The sequence below is a fragment of the Heloderma suspectum genome, chromosome 9 (genome assembly GCF_057233095.1).
Source record: "Heloderma suspectum isolate Gila_16-S chromosome 9, 16-S_ref, whole genome shotgun sequence".
In the NCBI taxonomy this organism is placed as follows: domain Eukaryota; kingdom Metazoa; phylum Chordata; class Lepidosauria; order Squamata; family Helodermatidae; genus Heloderma; species Heloderma suspectum.
In genome coordinates, this window is record NC_139466.1 from 571,584 (window position 1) to 585,617 (window position 14,034).

A 14,034-nucleotide genomic window follows, 5' to 3' on the forward strand; every position below is an offset into this window, starting at 1 on the left:
GTTTTTCAAAAGTTTCATCCTCGTCTTCTCCTGGATTGGGTGGCCGGTAGTAGACTCCGACCACCAGGTTCCTTTTATTCTTTGCTCCATTTATTTTGATCCAGATGCTCTCGATGGGGCTACCAAGCTCCTCCTCCTGTATTTCTGCGCAGAGATCTGTATTTTTCACATACAGTGCAACCCCACCTCCCTTTCTGTTCCTCCTGTTCTTTTTGAACAAGTAATATCCTTCAATTGCTGTATTCCAGTTATGAGATTCATCTCACCAAGTCTCAGTTACGCCGATCAAGTTATAACTTCCCTCCTGTACTAAGAGTTCAAGTTTGTTCTGTTTGTTTCCCATGCTCTGGGTTTCTTCTGCTTCACCTCAGGAGAATTTCCTTGAAATGTCTCTCTCACCGTGCCACTCACTTCAGATGTAACTCAGCCACAGCTGAGGAGCTGTGGCCTGTACCCCTCCTGTTGTGGCGGCACTGCAGGGTTAAGTGAAAGTGCTGCCAAGGAAGTCCAGTGTTGTGAGTGCTGCAATTTTCCTTTCAAGAAAGAAGTTTTAGCAAGAGAACTGCTGGCACACAGGTGAGCCATGCAGCCTGCTCAGTTTCTCATGTCCTCTGGTAGCCCCGGGAGACCATCCTTAGGAAAACTCCACATGGCACAGCTGGCGTCAGCAGCTCTTCTGCCTCCAAGGCATTGCCTGCTCCAATTCAACTGCTGCCACGTCTTTCTTCTGCCCCAAGGGGGGCTGGACCCCTGCATCTGCAATGTTGGCCCTTTGGGATTGGCACAGATGTCATCAGCATCTCCGGGCCTCTCCATCTGCTGAGGGAAGGCAATTGTTGTGCAGCTGATTGGAGATCCATTCAGGGCAGCGTGGTTACACATAGGAAACATCTGTGGCAAACGATACATTCAGGAAAGAGCATGAATGAGGAGGGTTTGCCTTGCTTGCATCTCTGCTAGCCTTTGAATTCGCCATCTGGGATGGGAGGCTTCCCACACCTGATGGGCTGGACATTCTCCCAGGAGGGATGGAACAGGATGAATGTACATCCAATAAAGAGACCACCCAAGCAGATGGGTGGACAACCAGTGAGTGAGGCCCATTGAACAGTTCTGGATCTCTTCACCAACCCTGCCTCTTTTTCCTCATTATGCAGAGAAGTTGTGATTTCTGGTTACTCTGTCTCAGTCCATTGTTGTGGGTGGCATCTTGGGCAGGAGCTCCAGGGAACCCAATCATTCTCTGGAACACAATCACACAGTAGGTAGCCAGGTAAGGGGCCTCTCCGGCCAAGAACACTCTCTTCTAGCTAGCCTGATGTCCTAGGCTAGGGTGGTCCCCACTGAACATCAGCTGCTGCTACTCTCTTCCATATCCATCTTGGTTTCTGGGTGCCTTCCACCCATTTGCTCCCACCATGCTTTGGCTGGTTATGCCTACTAGATCATCACACAGAACACCCTGCTGAGAAGACTTGGTTTTACTCCAACCACCCTCCAGGTACCAAGTATGGAGGCTGAATTTAATGTTGTGCTAGATATTTTCATGGTGCGATCTCACGTTTCAGTTCTTTAAGAGCTCAGCTCTTGGGTGAATGCCAGCTGATCCAGGTGACTAGCTCTGTTTAGTTTGCTGATCTGTTCTCAATGTTCCTTGCCATCTCTCTTTCTTGGTTCTTCCAATGTAGGAAGAGCTCATGACAATCGTTCTGGCATGCCTCTCTCCATGGTGAAGAGACAGATTAGAACAACAGACATTCTTCCATGCAGTTTCTCTGCTCTCTTCCTTTGCTTGTCCAGTGCATGCCTCTCTGACCAGCCTTCTCCAGTGCATGACATGGTTAGCATCGTTTCCCTGTTCAACATCTTTCTTAGCCGTCCTCATTTCAGATTCCACAATTCTACTGAGCATTTCAATGGCACTTCCAAGAAAGAGCATGTGATGATCTCCTTGGCTTGCTGTGTGCCCAAGAGAGCAATGGCCACTTGGCTTTGTCTGGGCCTCTGTGATTCTAGTTCAGCATCTCTTCCATTGTTTGCATGCAGATGCCTCTATTGAGCCATTTCCTGCTGGGAGTTAAATGTCCTGCTTGTGGTGGTGAAGGGACAGGGCTCCAGGGAATTAGTCAGGGTCAGTAGTCCCAAAGGAAAGATCAGCAGTCAGTCCTGACACAGAGAAGAGCTCATTTCCCAGGGAAATGAAAGGTTGGTGCTCAGACTGTATTCCAGCACTCTGTGCCTAGAATGAAAGGCTTTGAAGCCGGAGCTGTCAGAGCCCCACCCAGAGCTCAGCTGCAGGCCCTGAGCACCACCCTGCTCCTCGTGAGTACAGTCCTTCAGGGTGACACTTCTGTGCCTGGCAGCACCTGAACCTTCTGTTGGCTGTGCTCACTGGGGCTAGGTGGATGCTCAGCATCTGCCTGAGTTTGAGAGGCGGCCTACTACGTCAAGAGGAGAAGGGTTGACAGTCATCTCTCCTGAGGGCCCAGGAGCCCCCTGACCTTCCTCAAGTCAAGTCCCGGAGATGCAGGCAGCTCCTCTGCAATGTTTGGCTCAGGGGGCTCCAGTTCAGCCTCCGAGGGGGGGTCCTCCTGAGGGGGCTGTCATCAAATAGGACAGAGTTTGATGGGGCCCCCTCCCCACCCATGTGGACCCTGGCACCTCACAGCAGCAGCAGCATTGTAATGACTGTGGCTAAGCCCTGCCTCTGAATAGTGTCCTGGAGTTGCCTCTCCTCCACTGGGTTCCCTGACTTGCTCCCTGCCCTCCAGCACCTTGTGTCCTGGCCCTAAGCATCCTTTTCCAGGTCTGTCCCTGCTGGACCATGTCATGGCCTTGGCCTGGCCTCACCTGCCCTGGGACTCAGCCATGCCTTGACTTGCCAGCCCAGCCTCCCTGGGGCTGCTCTTGCCCTGCTGTGGGTTTCACAGAGTGCCGCAGAGGCCAGTCTGGCCCTATCCACCACAGCTCCTCCAACTCTGGCTTGTTCACCCTCTGCCTGTGCCTGGCCGCACTTTTCCTGAGGGCAGGCATGTGAGCATTTCTTTCTCTTCGATCAGCTTGACATCCCCTCCTCCAGGTTCAAGGCAGAATTTTCATGCCCAGCCCTTTATTTATTTACTTCTCATTCCCTTTAGGCAATGAGTGGCAGCCATCCAGTTTATCACAATGTCTGGCTGGCTGGCACGGGGGGGGGGGGCAATTCGACCTAGTGAAGAAGGAACCTGTTGAGGGTCCTTCCTTCCAACAGGTCCCCTTGCTGGTTCATCACACCCCTGCCCGGCTGCTGCTGCGCTCTCTCCTTGCCTGCCTCTAGTCCTGGCCAGAGAAGGGGGGTGCGGAGGGGAGGGAGACGCCCCCCGCCCGACGTGTTGCTCTTTCTCGGGAGATGGTGCGCCACCGATGCACCTCTTCTGCGTGATGCTCTTTGGGCAGACGGGAGAGTCGCGGTGGACCCGCCTCCGGGGCGGGGCGGGGGGGGGAGGCTGCCTCGCCTCGCCTGGCTTCGGATCGCCAGTGTCGACGGGAGGCGAATCGCGGCAGAAAGCGGCGCTGATGTCCCAGATCGCCGGCAGACCGAGAGACCGCAAGCTTCTCGCCGCCGCCATAACGGACGCTTAGATGCGTTCACCTCCGTCGCTGGATTCGACCACCGCCGGACCAGCCGCCGCCGCCAGCTCGCAGCCCCCCTCGGAGCCAGACGCCGCGCGGGGGCGGGAGGGCAGGACGGCGGGAGAGCCGCGGCGAGGAGGGCCGCCCAGGCAGGCGCCAGGCTGCGGCTGCTCCGCAGGAGGTAGCGGCGACCGCCTTGGCCCTCGGCTGCCCCGGGAGCCGCGCTGCCCCGCGTCGGGCGCGGCTGCCCCGGGGGGGCTGGACGAGCGCGGCGGCCGCAGCCCGCCGCAGGGCTCTTCTTGCCATCGCCGCCGCCGCCGGGCGGGGGGGGGGCGCCTTCGCTTTTGCGCGCGGGCCCTTCCGCAGGCCGGCGGCGGCCCGGAGGCGCGCGAGCCGGGGCGGGCGGGTGGGCTGCTCCTCCCCGGCCGCCCGATCCCGCAGGCGGGCGCCTCGCCTGCCGCAGCAAGTGCGCCGCCGCAAAGCGGCCGAGGGGGCAGTCCGGCACGGGGAGGGGGCGCGGCCGGCCGGCCCCTCGAGAGATGCTGCTGTCGCTGGCGATGGCGAAGTCGCGGCCGGGGCGCCTTTGCAGAAAGGGACGAAGGCCCGCCTGCGGCGGCCCGGCCGCTTCGCCTTTCCTCCCTCCCTCGGCGGGAAGGGGCTTCGCTCGCCTGCCAGCCAGGCGTGGCTCAGCGCGCACCGGGGAGGAGGCGCAGTTCGCCGTGTCCGCTCGTCGGCGCTCTTGGGCCAGGCGCGTCTATGGAAGAAGCGGGGGGGGGGGGCGGTGTCCAAAGACCTGCTGGGCGGCCGCATCTTTTGCCAGCTTCCCGACGACTCTTCCGAAGGCCGGGGCGGGGGCGCGAAGAGAAGCGGCTGCGGACGCTTCTTATGCTCCACTGGGAGACCGACCGGCCGACTGGCGAGGAGACCGTCGGGACGAGCACCACCAAGGAGCGGAGGAGGTCCCGCCCGCGCCTGCCCTCGCGGGCGCCCTCCGCCTCTCGCCTGCGCTTGCCCTGGCCGGACCGCCCTCGGGGCACGGCTGATCCATGTGTCCCTGCAAAAGACCGGGCCGGGGAGCGGCGTCGCGCCTCTCGGTTGGGTCTCAGCCCTGAGCTGCGCGGCGAGTGGCGAGGGCGCCGCGGGGGGGGGGGGCACGCAGAGAAGAAAGGTGGGCGACGCCACAGAGCCACCCAGCGCCCGCTGTGGCCTTTTCCAGCCCCGCCTGGAGAGCGCTCAGCTCACCGGCTTCGGAGCTGGGCAGCCGGGGCGGCGGGATCGGACGCTGGGGTCCGGCGACGGGAAGGCAAGGCCTGGACCCGAGCGACCTTCGGGGGGGCAGCCGCCTCCTCCCCTCGCCCGCCTGCCTCGCAGCCCGCCCAGCGACGCCCCCGGCCCGGCCAGCAGCTGCTGCGCGTGGGGCTGCGGGGCGAAGCGGGCAGGGGCAGGAAAGGGGTGGCGAGGCTGGCGGGGTTGCAGGCTGAGGGGGCGGGGGAGGGGAGCCGGGGGCGGGGGCGACGCCGTGCCCGGGCTTGGGGCAGGAGGCGGGGACAACGCGACCCTGGCTCTGGGGGGCGCTGCGGAGCGGGCTTGGGCGGCGATAGCTGAGGGCTTGGCCCGGCAGGTCCGGGCCGCCGTGAAGCTCTCCCGGGCCGGCCTCTTCCGAAGGGGCGTCCCCCTCACCGGTGGTTTTGGGGCGGAGGGCACCCAGCCGGCGTCTCGAAGTGCTGCTGGAGGCCAGCCGTAGCCGCGGGCCAGGCCTCCCGCCCGGGAGCGGCCTCACGGGGCCGCTGCCGCTGGGAGGGGGTGCGGAGCGCGGGGTCTCCGCCGCGGTGTCTGCTGGAGCCGCCGCCGCTCGGCCCATCGCCCCGCCTTGGAAGGCGCTGGGGGAAGGGGCGCGCCTTCCAGCGCGCTCCCGCGCCGGCCCATTGTCTTCCGCGGCGCTCCTGGGCCCCTGCCCGGCTTATGCGGTGACCTGCGCAGGAGCCGGGCGCCCCGGCCCCGAGGGCCTCCCGCGGCCACTGCCCGCCTGCAGCTCCCGGAGCCCCTTCCGCGCCGGCTGCGGTGGGCTGCCGCAGAAGCGGTCGCGTCCTGCCGCGGCTCTTCGCGGAGGAGCCCTTCGCTCCTCACTCTCACGGCCGCAAGCAGCCGTCGAGTGCCCGCCTGGGGCGGGGCGGGCGGAGCCACGGACGGGGGCTGGGCTGCCGCCCGTCCTCTCCGCCGTGTCCTGGTTCTGGCTCTCAGCGGCTGAAGGCGTCTCCATGCTGGGGGCTCGTGCTGCTTCCAGCGCGCTCGGCCTTTCCTCTGTTGATGCATCTCTTCCTCGAAGCTGCTCTCGCTGCTGCCTGTATGTTTCTCCCTCTTGTTCTCTGTTGGCCCTTTAAGAAAAAAAACTTAAAGCCTTGAAGCAAAAGAAAGAGCTAACTCCCTCTCGCTAAACTTCTCATTCTGTATTTTCCCCGGCGTGCGCACCCCCTTTCTTTCTGTGCCCGCCTTCTTGCTTTCTCTAACACACGCACACCCTGCATGCCCCCCCCCCCGCACTGGTCTCTTGAATTCCTCCCCCTCCTCCTCAGTTTTGCTGTGTCTCCAACCAGAAAACCCAACCCATTCTCTCTGTGGGTGTCTTCCTGCCAAATGTTTACAACAAGTAGCTCAGTATACAGACGGATCCCTGGCATAATTATACACACAGACAGAGACAGTGTAGTAAATAAGCCAGCTGTTGAATACGCCCACTTTTCTACTAGAGCTGCTGTTGCTACTGCTGCCACCTTCAGCTGCCCTGCCTGTTGCCCCAAGTGAAACCCCTTTTCCTGGGCATCGGTAGATGCGCCTGGTGCCCATGAATGACATTGGTGAAAAGCAGGGCTGGCCTGAGACATTTTACTGTGCAGCACAAAACGATGCCTCCCTCCCTCCAGTGCAGTCCAACAGTCAGCCAGACCGGAGCTGAGCCTCACTTCAACACTGGCAACGGACGGGATGGAATAGCACTGTCCACTGCACCTGAGGGCAGCTGGGCAGCTGCAGGGCAGGCTGAGAGGGACACCCGCAGCTCTGTCCTGCAGCACCTGCCTCCTGTGGCAGCTGCCTGCCTAACGGGAGGGTGAGCCCTGCAAGGGGGGGAAGACGCCAGCTCAACACCAGAGTTGGAAAGGCAGGCGCAGGCTCAAGGGCCTCTGTCTTGCCCTGAAGCACTGCAGAAAGAGCACAGCTGCTGGGCCGGCTCCAGGGCACGTGCCTGGGCTAGCCCTACGGTGGGGTGAGGGATTTGGAGGCCAGGGTGCCTTCTTCTCTCGGTTTGTATCAGGTCTAACTATGGCCTTGACCTGTTCTTTTTGCTGTTCCAGCTGCAAGTGGGGGCAGCGCTTTATGGACCGGTCCATGTTGTGGCCTTTGGGTCCCTAAACTCTTTCCTACAGAAGAGCAACATGTGCAGAAGTGGAGACTTGGGATGGGGTGGAGAAAAGGGCCAGGGCACTCCAGGTGGGGTCTAGCACTGCCCTGGGGCTTTGCTGCGATGGTTATGTCTGCAGCATTGGGGAGCGGGGGTGGGGCCAGTCCGAGCCGCTTGTCTGCCATGGTGAAGGTTGTGAGTCATTCGGTCAGCAGTTGTGGTGCTGACATGGCGCGTTTGCCAGCAAGTGCCAAGGAGGTGTCGTGGCAACAGCACTCTGCTTCGGCAGCTGCTTTTGTATGGTTGCCTGTCCTGATTTTGGCTCTTTGTGGGTCCAAGTGGAAATGTATCCGCTGATTTGTCTGGGAATTGATATCTTCTCCTGAAGGAGAAAAGGGCTCACTGATTTAGGTTGGAAAAGGCAGTTGCTTTGCAAAGTGGCCGCCTCTTTAGTCCGACGTCACCAGAGACATGGCTCCATTTGTAGATCCAATTCATATTTACAGCACTGTTTTGCTATTTGGTGCCATGATGCATCTTGGATGCCCTGTGTGTGTATGGGGGCATGGGGGCAGATTACCTGAATGGTGTGATGCCATGATTTCAAAATGTGTGGCTTGCCTATTGAGTGACTCTTTGAGCTAGATGCAAGGGGACATGAAGTCATGTTTCAGATCTGTTTCCATTTCTGTTCATGGGCAACTTTTAAGTCAGAAGGCCAGATACATCATCAGCTGCTGGGCAATCTTGAGTTCTTATGAGCATGGGACAGCATATGGGTTTTGCTCCAAGCAAAGGGAAGATGTAGACTGCTTGATCATCATAGAATCATAGAACAGTAGGGTTGGAAGGGGCCTACAAGGCCATCGAGTCCAACCCCCTGCTCAATGCAGGAATCCAAGTCAGAGCATCCCTGACAAATGGCTGTCCAGCCTCGTCTTAAAGGCCTCCAGTGTGGGAGAGCCCACCACCTCCCCAGGTAATTGGTTCCATTGCCGTATTGCTCTGACACTCAGGAAGTTTTTCCTGATGTTCAGCCGGAATCTGGCTTCCTGTAACTTGAGCCCATTATTCCGTGTCCTGCACTCTGGGATGATCAAGAAGAGATCCTGGCCTTCTTCTCTGTGACAACCTTTCAAGTACTTGAAGAGTGCTATCATATCTCCCCTCAGTCTTCTCTTCTCAAGGCTAAACATGCCCAGTTCTTTCAGTCTCTCTTCATAGGGCTTTGTTTCCAGTCCCCTGATCATCTTTGTTGCCCTCCTTTGAACCCTCTCCAGCTTGTCTGCATCCTTCTTAAAGTGTGGTGCCCAGAACTGGACACAGTACTCCAGATGAGGCCTAACCAGTGCTGAGTAGAGGGGAACTAGTACTTCCCGGGATTTGGAAGCGATGCTTCTATTAATGCAGCCCAAAATAGCATTTGCCTTTTTTGCAGCCACATCACATTGTTGGCTCATATTCAGCTTGTGATCGACGACAATTCCAAGATCCTTCTCGCTCGTAGTGTGGTTGAGCCACGTATCCCCCATCTTGTAACTGTGCATTTGGTTTCTTTTTCCTAGGTGCAGAACTTGGCATTTGTCCCTATTAAATGCCATTCTGTTGTTTTCTGCCCAGCGCTCCAGCCTATCAAGATCACTTTGAATTTTGTTTCTGTCTTCCAAAGTATTAGCTATCCCACCCAATTTTGTGTCACCTGCAAATTTGATCAGCATTCCCTGCACCTCCTCCTCCAAGTCATTAATAAAAATGTTGAAGAGCACTGGGCCCAGGACTGAGCCCTGCGGTACCCCACTCGTTACCTCTCCCCAGTTGGAGAAGGTCCCATTGATAAGCACTCTTTGAGTCCGATTCTGTAGCCAACTGTGGATCCACCGGATCGTTGTTTCATCTAGCCCACTTTGAGCTAGTTTGCTCATCAGGATATCATGGGGCACTTTGTCGAAAGCTTTGTTGAAGTCGAGGTATATGATGTCTACAGCATTCCCACGGTCTACAAGGGAGGTGACTTGATCAAAAAATGAGATCAGATTTGTCTGGCAGGACTTGCTTTTGACAAATCCATGTTGGCTTCGACTAATCACGACATTGTTGTCAAGGAGCTTCCAGATGGATTGCTTTATCATCTGCTCCAGAATTTTCCCAAGGATGGATGTCAGGCTGACTGGTCTGTAGTTCCCAGGTTCCTCCTTTTTACCCTTTTTGAAGATAGGGACAACGTTAGCCCTCTTCCAGTCATCTGGCACTTCCCCTGTCCTCCATGATTTCTCAAAGAGAATAGACAGCGGTTCTGAGAGTTCTTCTGCCAGTTCCTTTATTACTCTAGGATGCAGTTCATCTGGCCCTGGAGATTTGAACTCATGCAAAGTGTCAAGGTGTTCCTTGACCATATGCCTATCGATCTCCAGCTGCAATCCTGCCCCTTCAGCCTGTACTTCGCCTTTGCCAGGGGGGTCATAGACCCTCATTTGGGAGAAGACTAAGTAGGAATTGAGCACCTCTGCCTTTTCTTTGTCATCTGTTATCGTTTTGCCATCCTTATTTAATAGCTGAACCACCATTTCTTTCCTCTGCCTTTTACTATGCATGTAGCTGAAGAAAGCCTTTTTGTTGTTTTTAGCATTCCTTGCTAACCTCAGCTCGTTCTCAGCTTTAGCCTTCCCGACGCCATCCCTGCAATTCTGTGCTACCTGCCTGTACTCTTCCTTTGTTACTTGGCCTTCTTTCCACTTCCTATATGTGTCCTTTTTTGTTTTCAGGTCATCCCTAAGCTTTTTGTGAAGCCCCACTGGCGTCTTTTCTTGTCTTCCACCTTTTCTTCTTGTTGGAATTGTTTGTGATTGTGCCTTGAGAATTTCCTTTTTTAAAAGCTCCCACCCATCTTGGACTCCTTTTCCCATTAGCGTCACTTGCCATGGGACCTTACTGATCATTGTTCTGTGTTTATTAAAATCAGCTTTCCTAAAATCCAGGGTACGCGTTTGACTACACTCGGCTTTTGCTTCCCTTAGAACCAAGAACTCAAGTACAACATGGTCGCTTTCCCCCAGAGTTCCTGTAACTGCTACTTGATCCACTAAGTCATCTCTGTTGGTTCGGATCAAGACAAGGATAGCCGATCCTCTAGTTCCTTCCTCTACTTTCTGTAGGAGGAAGTTATCGGCCACACAAGTCAGGAATTTCCTGGAGGGGCCATGTTTTGCAGAATTTGTCTCCCAACAAATATCGGGGAAATTGAAGTTCCCCATTACTACTACATCATGCTTCCTTAAAACATTGGCTATTTGTTTTTCAAAAGTTCCATCCTTGTCTTCTCCTGGATTGGGTGGCCGGTAGTAGACTCCGACCACCAGGTTCCTTTTATTCTTTGCTCCATTTATTTCAACCCAGATGCTCTCGATGGGGCTACCAAGCTCCTCCTCCTGTCTTTCTGTGCAGAGATCTGTATTTTTCACATACAGTGCAACCCCACCTCCCTTTCTGTTCCTCCTGTTCTTTTTGAACAAGTTATATCCTTCCATTGCTGTATTCCAGTCATGGGAGTCATCCCACCAAGTCTCAGTTATACCTATCAGGTCATAATTTCCCTCTTGTATTAAGAGTTCAAGTTCGTTCTGTTTGTTTCCCATACTCTGGGCATTAGTACAGAGACATCGAAGACCATGTGCTTCATAGTCTGGCTTTCTTCCTACATGTGTCTGAAGACTATCATTGGGCTGTTCTCTCCATTGCAGTGCATGCGCCTACGTCCATTGTTATCCCCAACATTACATCTCCCTTCCCGTAGAATTCATAGAGAATGAATCACTCATAGAGAAAGCCAATGGGCATATTTCTAAGATGTTAAGGACATGGAATTAGGAGTGAGCACTGAAGTGGCCAAGTTTGCAGATGACACCAAATTATTTAGGGTAGTTAAAACAAAAAGGGATTGTGAAGAGCTCAAAAAGGATCTCCAAGCTGGGGGAATGGGCATCTAAATGACAAATGAGGTTCAATATAATAAGCAAGTGTAAAATGATGCACATGGGGGCAAAAAATCCCAACTTCAAGTATAGCCTGATGGGATCTGAGCTAGCAGTGACCAACCAGGAAAGAGATCTTGGGGTTGTGGTGGGCAGCTCAATGAAGATGTCAGCCCAGTGTGTGGCCACTGTAAAAAAGGCAAACTCCATGTTAGGCATAATTAGAAAAGGAATTGAGAATAAAACTGCCAATATCATACTGCCCCTATACAAATCTATGGTGCAGCCACACTTGGAATACTGTGTACAGTTCTGGTCACCACACCTAAAAAAAGACATTGTAGAGATGGAAAAAATGCAGAAAAGGGCAACTAAACTGATCAAGGGGCTGTAGCATCTCCCCTATGAGAGGTTACAACAGCTGGGATTGTTTAGCTTGGAAAAAAGGAGGGTAAAGGGAGACATGATAGAGGTCTACAAAATTATGCATGGTGTGGAGAATGTGGATTTTACTCCCTCTCTGAAAATACTAGAACCCGGGGTCATCCTATGAAGCTGATTGGTGGGAGATGCAGGACAGATAAAAGGAAGCACTTCTTCACACAGCCCATAGTTAAACTATGGAATTCGCCCCCATAGGATGTAGTGATGGCCACCAATTTGGATGGCTTTAAAAGGGGGTTGGACACATTCCTGGAGGAAAAGGCTATCAGTGGCCACTAGTCCTGATGGCTATGTGCTACCTCCAGTGCCAGAGGCAGTGAGCCTCTGTACACCAGTTGCTGGGAAACATGGGCGGGAGGGTGCTGTTGTGCTCATGCCCTGCTTGGGGGTTCCCGGTCACCAGCTGGTTGGCCATTGTGTGAACAGAATGCTGGACTAGATGGCCCCTTGGTCTGATCCAGCATGTTATGTTCATGGTGATGCTCCAGGTCTGCCTCTTGGGCGTGTGCGTGCGTGTGCGTGCGTGCGTGCGTGTGCGTGTGTTGGCGTGCGTGTGTGGGCGTGTGTGTTGGCGTGTGTGTGCGTGCGTGCGTGTGTTCCATTTTGTCCAAGGCCAAAACAAAGTGGAATCTGTGAGAATGAGCAATGCAGGGGAGAATAGTTGATACGTTTCCTATGCACCTGTCTTCAACAGGTCAGGGTGGCAAATTCAGCTTAAATCTGAAGCATCATGCAACTGCAGGTCTGAGCATAGCACTTGGTTGTATAAAGTGCAGCATCTTTCTCTCACCCTCCCCCGCAATGAAGAGATAAAATCATTTATCCAGTTATAATGTTTGTCAAGCCAGCACATAAAAGGGCTAATCTGGCAACCTTACAACTGGAATTGTTTCCTGAGCCAGTGAAGGCTCTGGTTCCCACAATCAGGTGGCCATTAAGACTGATTACCACAAATAGTAAAAGTCATTTAAGTCATTCCGGGTAAAGGCATCCCTCCGAACACATTTCCTGCCGGAGGGGTAGAGGAGGGGCTATGGGGGGCATCTGCTCTTTCCACAAGGGATCCTGCCTGATCCAGAGGGTTGTGTGGTAAGCTGCCACCTAACTTCATGAGGCTCGAATGGCTTGTCAGGGCTGCTCCCTGGACAATTCTCAAGGAGTCTCTTGGAGTGGGAGGCTTTGAAATTCACCAACTCTTGACCCACCTTTGGACTTGGCTATCCAAACTGGTGCTTCTTTTAGGCAAGAAAAGGATATGAATAGCACAGGGAAAAACACAGAACAGGCAGGTGAAGGCTTGGGGCTTGTGGAAAGATGGATGGGCAGAATTTGCCCACAAAGGCCATGGAAAAGGGCCTCAAAATGTTGTGGAGCACTTGGCTATGCTTTCTGTTTCCTGGGCCTGTGCTGTTTGGAATGATTAGCAGCCTTTCTCCAAGTTTTGTTCTGCAACGTTTCAGGACTCAGTTTCACCACAAGGGGCCACAGTGAAACCAGCCTGCCTAGCCAAGGTCTGGGTTGGCTCCATTGGTACTTGACAGTTTCTCCAAGTTCTGCCCTGCAGTTTTTAGTCATGCAGACAGGCTGAGACCCATAAGATACCCTCACCGCAAGCTGCCCTGCTTTGACTGCACACCCAAAGCCATCAAGACAACAGAAACGCCTTCTTTCCAGTCCTCATGACTGTCCCCTTTTCTCTTCCTCCTCGACAGGTGTGGATGATCTGTTGGCTACCACTGCTGCATCCTGAAGTGATGGCCCTGCGGAGCATTTGGGCACTGCTTGCTCTCTGCACCGTTAGCCTCGGGACTGTGCTCATGCTTTATGCTCTCCCTGCTGAAGGGTAAGGTGCCCAGAAGGGGGTGGGGGGCCTGTGTGTGTGTGCTGTCATTGCAGCCGAGGCAGAGGAGGGTGAATATGATATGGGTGGGACGGGCCATTTTTTCTCTTCCCCTCCCCCGTTCCTGCAACAGTCAGTGGCAGTGAGGGAGGCTGCAGGTCTGGGTTTGGCTGCTGGTGCGGTGTCTTGTTCTGCTCCATTAAGACTTGCTTGCATCTCTTCTGAACAAGAAACTGCCCCAGTCTGATCCAGTTTGATCCTGCAGCAAGAGCTCACCCTAGTCCCCATTTAGTTTTTAGGGCAGGCTGCCCCACACAACCACTCTCCATGCGGCCTCTTACCCTGCCTGAATGGGAGACCCACCGAGTCATTTGCCACAACGTTCTGCATGCCAGCACAGGCCTTCTAGACTACAGGGAAACATGCACGAATGTCCATTCCAAACTAAAACTGATACATCCATGGGGGACCGTTGTAGTTGTCTGATTTGCCAGGAAGATGGACTGGTCTGGGCAAGGAGCAAGGAGCAGCCATGAGGATGGAGAGTGGTGGTGTGAATCTGATGTCCAGAAGCATCCCTTCCCTCCAGGTTTCAGTGCCCTGCCCAGGGGACCGTCTTTGTGTGGCTCTCTCTTTCCCTTCTGTTTGGGTCAAGTGGAGGGTGGGAGCTTCCGCTCACTGCCTGAGTGGTTGCATTGTGAGCTTCCTCTGAGGAGTGGTGGGCTAGCCCTAGCCCAAAGTGCCCAGAACTGGGTTTTTAGAATGCCCATTTA

The 14,034-nt window shown here is 54.9% G+C and overlaps 1 protein-coding gene across 3 annotated transcripts in view; it reads left to right on the top strand.

Annotated features, from left to right (window-relative positions):
• The first annotated feature begins 3,515 nt into the window (after positions 1-3,515).
• GABRA3 (gamma-aminobutyric acid type A receptor subunit alpha3) overlaps positions 3,516-14,034 on the top strand; it is a 68,680-nt gene continuing 58,161 nt past the window's right edge. The window contains exons 1-2 of one of the 3 annotated variants that reach the window (XM_084813412.1): positions 3,516-3,793; positions 13,134-13,264. In XM_084813412.1, coding sequence (XP_084669538.1) covers positions 13,140-13,264 — 125 coding nt within the window. In that variant the 5' untranslated portion in view covers positions 3,516-3,793; positions 13,134-13,139. Of the gene's footprint in view, positions 3,794-4,147; positions 4,916-13,133; positions 13,265-14,034 lie in introns of those variants that run through there. The other 2 variants (XM_084813410.1, XM_084813411.1) reach the window with 2 other exon arrangements.